We start from the raw sequence: 5251 nt of genomic DNA, 5'->3' as shown, positions 1-5251 counted from the left end.
TGTGCATGCAATTCCAGCCTCTTGAATAAAAGGATACGTTGATCAAAGGTCAAGGGGCTCATGTCAATCACACGTTCAATATCAACTTCATGAAAGAATTGAAACAAGTACAAGGAATCCCAAGGTCCTTAATACAAACACCCTTACTTGGCCGCCACAAGGAAGCCATGGTATGCGTCATTGCAGGAAAATTAATCACTCTATCCGTAAGAAAATGATCAATCAAACAGAATTGGAGTTCACAGAGAGCAAGCGTAATTGCATCCTCTTCGACAACCACCTAACATCTTTAGAATCTTCAAGATGTATAGCAGCAATAGCAAGATCCATATTAGCCTCACCCGATAAAGGAACCATCACACAAACAAGTAGCTAATATAAGATTAAGAGAACACAAATTCAAAAACTAACTTGCTGAGGGAAGATGAAAACTAACTTGCAGAAGCAAGACAAAAAAAACTCTAGTAATTTATATTAATATAAAATAAAATTAGATATATATTTTTGTAAATTTTTTTATTGATTATTTGTATTGATTTTTACAATATGTCACAATGTTGTTTACTTGATTATCGAAAATTAATATATTAAAATAATAATACTATAAGAAAAATATTTATCAATGAGAAAAAAGTTATTTTTAAATATTAAAAAATAATCATTAAAAAAATTATTTTATTTAGTCATTAAATCGTTAAATTCTTAAAAAATTTTAATAAAAATATTATATACTAATTATTAATATTAATTACAAAGACTGATAATTAATATTATAATAATAATGACGAAATTGTCTTTCAATAATATAATTAATATGGTTATAAAATTTAATAACAATAATTTTTATTATCGTCAAAACTTAAATTAAAAATTATTATTTTCTAATATAATAATTTTAAAATGATGATAATAATTGAAATAATTAAATTTTTATAATAATTGAATATATAATATTTTCAATAAAAAAATTCAATTTATATCTTTGTAACTATATATTATTTATTAATTTATAGTAATTTTAAGAGGCAGCTTATTCATTCTTTATTCAATGTAAGATTTAAAAATAAAAAAGATATAATTATATTTTATCAATTAACACTCTTTTTTATAAATTTTTTTATAATATTTATTAAAATTTAATTTAACAACCATCAATTAAACTATTAGTCATTATTTATATATATATTATTAACGAAGTAAAGTTAAATTAGCTGTTTTTTTTTTTTTGTTAAAATTACAATACTGTAGTGTATTATAATGTTAAAAAGTTCATTAAAAATAAAAAAATTGTGAATATTACAACGAGATTGTGAATGATACCATGATAGTTTAGTATTATTAAAATAAAAATATAATTTTATACAAATAAGTTTAAAAATTATAAATTATTTTTTAGTAATTATTATTTTATTTTATTTTTAAATTAAACCAATCTTTATATTAAAATATTGAAAACGAGAAACAATATGTTAAAAAAGTTTTCATCAATTTTTATGAGAAGTTTAAAGAAAAAAATAAAAATAAAAGACATTATGTGATTATAGTCATTAATTAATCCTGAAACTTAATTCATTTTATCCTTTTACCCTTTATTTTTTATTTTTAAAATTTACTTATGCTTTTTAATTAAAAATCATTTTTAAAATTTAATTTTTAATATTAAATATTAATATTTAATGCTATGTTGATTCTAAAAACTCTGTTGAATTAAGGGCTTTGAAAGGAATCAAATCTGACAAAAGGAGTGTGCTGTCTCTTTGTGTAATGCGTAATTGAGAAGCCATCTCTTCTACGTTGATTGCATTTTTAATGTCTTCACAACATGTTGCTGCCTCGCTTTCATGCTTTTAGCCCTTTCCACCTTGCTGCCTCCTGCTTTTAGCCCTTTCCCCGTTTTCGACTTATAAACACACAATATTTTGAAAATAAACAGATGAATAGGTTCGAATTCGAAATTTGGAGAATAAAGATTTTAGTAAACGTTAGAGTTGAGGTTGCATTCAATGATTGCAGAGTTGTTGATGGAGCCATTTATGCCGAATCAATTTCATAGTCCTTCAACCGCTACGAGGAGCAGCCAAACAAATGCTAACCATGTGAAGGGATTTTAATGGACCAACTCCTACAGCTTTAGAGCAATATCCTTAGGTGGGCAGTGGACCCCAAATGCCAACCATCACCTGAGAGGAAAAAATTGGCTCCTCTTGACCTCGTCGATTCACAATTCAATTGGCTCTGAGTAGTCCTCACGTCAGCTTCTAGTTTTGTCCAATTTGCATGGCCCTCTACAGCTCATTGAAATTTGTGTTTCGTTTTCAGAACCCAACTGCTATAATCCCATTTGGTTTTTTGGACTGTTGACAGAACGTAAATAGCTATAAAAGAATAATAATACAATTCAGATGGGGACAAGTCGAAAGCCTTTTTAATTTCTGAAAATGGGCAATTTCATCAAACATCTTAGATTATAATTAATACTAATGATAAATATTAAAAGCTAAATCTTGTCTCAAGACCACCAAGCAAATAAACATATCAGCCCTTCTATGGCAGTACTTAGATTTTTCTTGCTGGTTGGTGCTGCAACCTATCTTCTGCTTCAACAACTGACCGGCACCAGCCTGCGGCCCACGGCCATATCTATCGTGTGCCAGCCAACAGGTCTAGATATTTCCGAGATCATGATCATACAGTTAAGAAATTAGAAGGAAGAGTTTCAATAACACTTGAACAATATTACATGCATACTTAGTAATGAACTTAATTGTCACCGACAAGCTCTGTTCCATTTTTCAATCAACTGCTGCTAGTGAAGTTAATGGCGTTTTCTGAAAGAGAAGGAGATGAATCAGAAGAAAGATCATTGAGAATGGAATGTGCACTGCCACTTTCTTTTACACCCTTAGTGCTAATATCTTCAATCATCCTATGCACCATGCTCATCTTTGGACGATCTCTGGGCAGTGGAGCCAAGCAAAGTAAAGCTACCTGCATAAGAGCCACCATTTGTTCTTCCATCTCCTTGGATCTATACAACTCAAAATCAAACACCTCCCAACTCCACTCTTCTTGCTTAACTCTCTGAACCCAACTCACTAAATTTGTTTCTCCCTCCCCTGTTGGCATTTTCCCTGTCAGAATCTCTAGCAAAATCACCCCAAAGCTATAAACATCACATTTCTGAGTGAACTTTCCATTTCCATGCACGATACTGTTACTGCTGTAAGGCATTAGTTCAGGGGATTTGTAGGAATTGTTTGAGAAAGAAGTGGGTGAGTGCAAGAGTTGGCGGAGGCAAATCTCAGAAATGCAGGCATTGCTAAACTGATCAACTAATATATTTGAAGATGTGAGGTTCCCATGGAAGAGCTTCGCTTTATTGTACCCATGCAAGAAGGCAAGGCCTTGTGCAGAATCTGAAGCTAGTTTTAGCCTTGTGGTCCAGTCTAATGGAGTCCTCCCTGGTCCTCTGTTCCCTGTTATCAATTCAAATTCAGAGACCGACATTAGAACCACTGAGGATAATATTTTCAACGATTGATTAAGAAAACTACACATGAGAATGATTTTGAAATACTAACCATGTAAGAGAGAATGTAAGCTTCCATTTGGTAGATAATCATAGACCAAAAGCATCTCATCCTTGGAATTATGGTATGCTCTAAGGTTTACAATGTTACTGTGCCTCAATCCACCAACCATTCTCAGCCACCCAGAAACCTCCTTCTTCCGCCTTCTTTCTCTTACTCTTTTCACCACCACCACATCTCCGCCATCCATCTCCACCTTGTAAGTGGTTCCAACGGAACCCTTCCCTAACAACTCAGCTGAGGATTTCAACAGATCATTCACACCATTAAAACCCTTGCACCCTTCAAAAAGTACCATCTCCTCACTCTCTCTGCGCCCACCACCTCCGCCGTAGTAGTAGCCTCCAATTTTGGGATTTGAGCCATCTTTCCTCTTGATAACTTCTAGGCGGGTCCCACTATTTCTGGTTCTCCTATGATAACAACAGCACGTTATGGCTGCTATGGCTGCCACAATTGCCGCGGCGTCGATACCCACGATCATGAACACCACCCAGTTACTCGCTTTCTTCTCTGTCATATGACTGCCTGATTGTACGGGCTGGCTTCCCACAGTTTGATTAGAGCATTCCCTCAACGGTTTACCGCAAAGATGATCATTACCGGAGAACGAACTAGCCGGGAAACGAGTTAGCCATGCTGGAATTTCGCCGGCGAGATGGTTTTTCGACACATTAAATTCTAAAATGGAAGAGGATAATGGGTTAACAAAGTCAATAGTCCCAACGAAGGAGTTGGCCTCAAGTCGAAGTGTCAGCAAGTGTGGCAACATTACCAGTTCACCTACCGGAATATTGCCAGAGAAGAAATTATGAGAGAGGTCGAGGCGGTGAAGGTGCCGGAGACGTGATACCCCGGAAGGGAATTCTCCAGAGAGTCGATTGTAAGAGAGGTAGAGGTGCTTGAGGTTTGGCCATGAAGACAAGTTGAGGTTGAAAGAAGAGGAAAGGTGGTTGTTGTTAAGGCTGAGAAGTCTCAGCTGAGTGAGTTGAGCGAGGGGGTGAATAGAGGCAGTGAGGTTGAGATTATCAAGAACGAGTCGGGTAACTCTCTGAGTTATGGGGTTGCATTTGACACCGAACCAAGAGTCCAAGCAGGGGTTGCTGGAGTTAACCCAAGAAGAAAGCACTTGCGATGGCAGTAACAAAGATTCTTTGAAAGATAGCAAAGCAGATAAATCAATGTTCGAAGACGAAGCAAACCCAGAAACGAACAAACAAAAGAAGAAAGAAATCCAGATATTCCGAGTCAACATTTTGCTCTTCACTTTCTCGTGAAAGAAAAAGAAAGAAACAGAGGGTGAAGACGGGAAGTAGACTATAAATAGCCTAGGCGTTGAGCTTGAGAGGAAATGGATCAACAGTATGGGCCGTTAAACCTTAGCGAGACCGTAATGGGGCTGCTGAAGTTTGAGCCCAAGGTTAGCCGTCGAACGAAGTGAACAGAGCCCAGGCCAACCCACTTTTATTGGACGAACCCAACCCATTCCATTACCGTTACATCGTCGAAGAGACAAGTGTAGCAGATAATTTAACCAAGTGTCGGTCGGTCGGTCTGTCTCTCACTGGGTAAAGAATCTTTCTTGGGGTGTGCCGTGTAAACTCAACTGGATCTCCCGAGTCCTGACAGAATTGAAATAAAATTTCAATTTTGCCACCTCT

The 5251-nt window shown here is 35.5% G+C and overlaps 1 protein-coding gene across 1 annotated transcript; it reads right to left on the bottom strand.

The window, feature by feature from the left end:
* Positions 1–2405: 2405 nt before the first annotated feature.
* Positions 2406–4898, bottom strand: LOC110608232 (probable leucine-rich repeat receptor-like protein kinase At1g68400). The gene is made up of 2 exons (XM_021747441.2): positions 3582–4898; positions 2406–3476 (listed from the first exon to the last, which is right to left on the bottom strand). Exons 1-2 carry the CDS (start codon positions 4843–4845, stop codon positions 2797–2799), a joined length of 1944 nt encoding a protein of 647 aa, XP_021603133.1. The 5' UTR covers positions 4846–4898; the 3' UTR covers positions 2406–2796.
* Between the last annotated feature and the right edge of the window lie 353 nt (positions 4899–5251).

Source organism: Manihot esculenta, chromosome 16 (assembly GCF_001659605.2).
Source record: "Manihot esculenta cultivar AM560-2 chromosome 16, M.esculenta_v8, whole genome shotgun sequence".
Taxonomy (NCBI): Eukaryota; Viridiplantae; Streptophyta; class Magnoliopsida; order Malpighiales; family Euphorbiaceae; genus Manihot; species Manihot esculenta.
The sequence above is the reverse complement of the archived record's forward strand: the minus strand, read 5'-3'. Positions and strand labels throughout refer to the sequence as shown.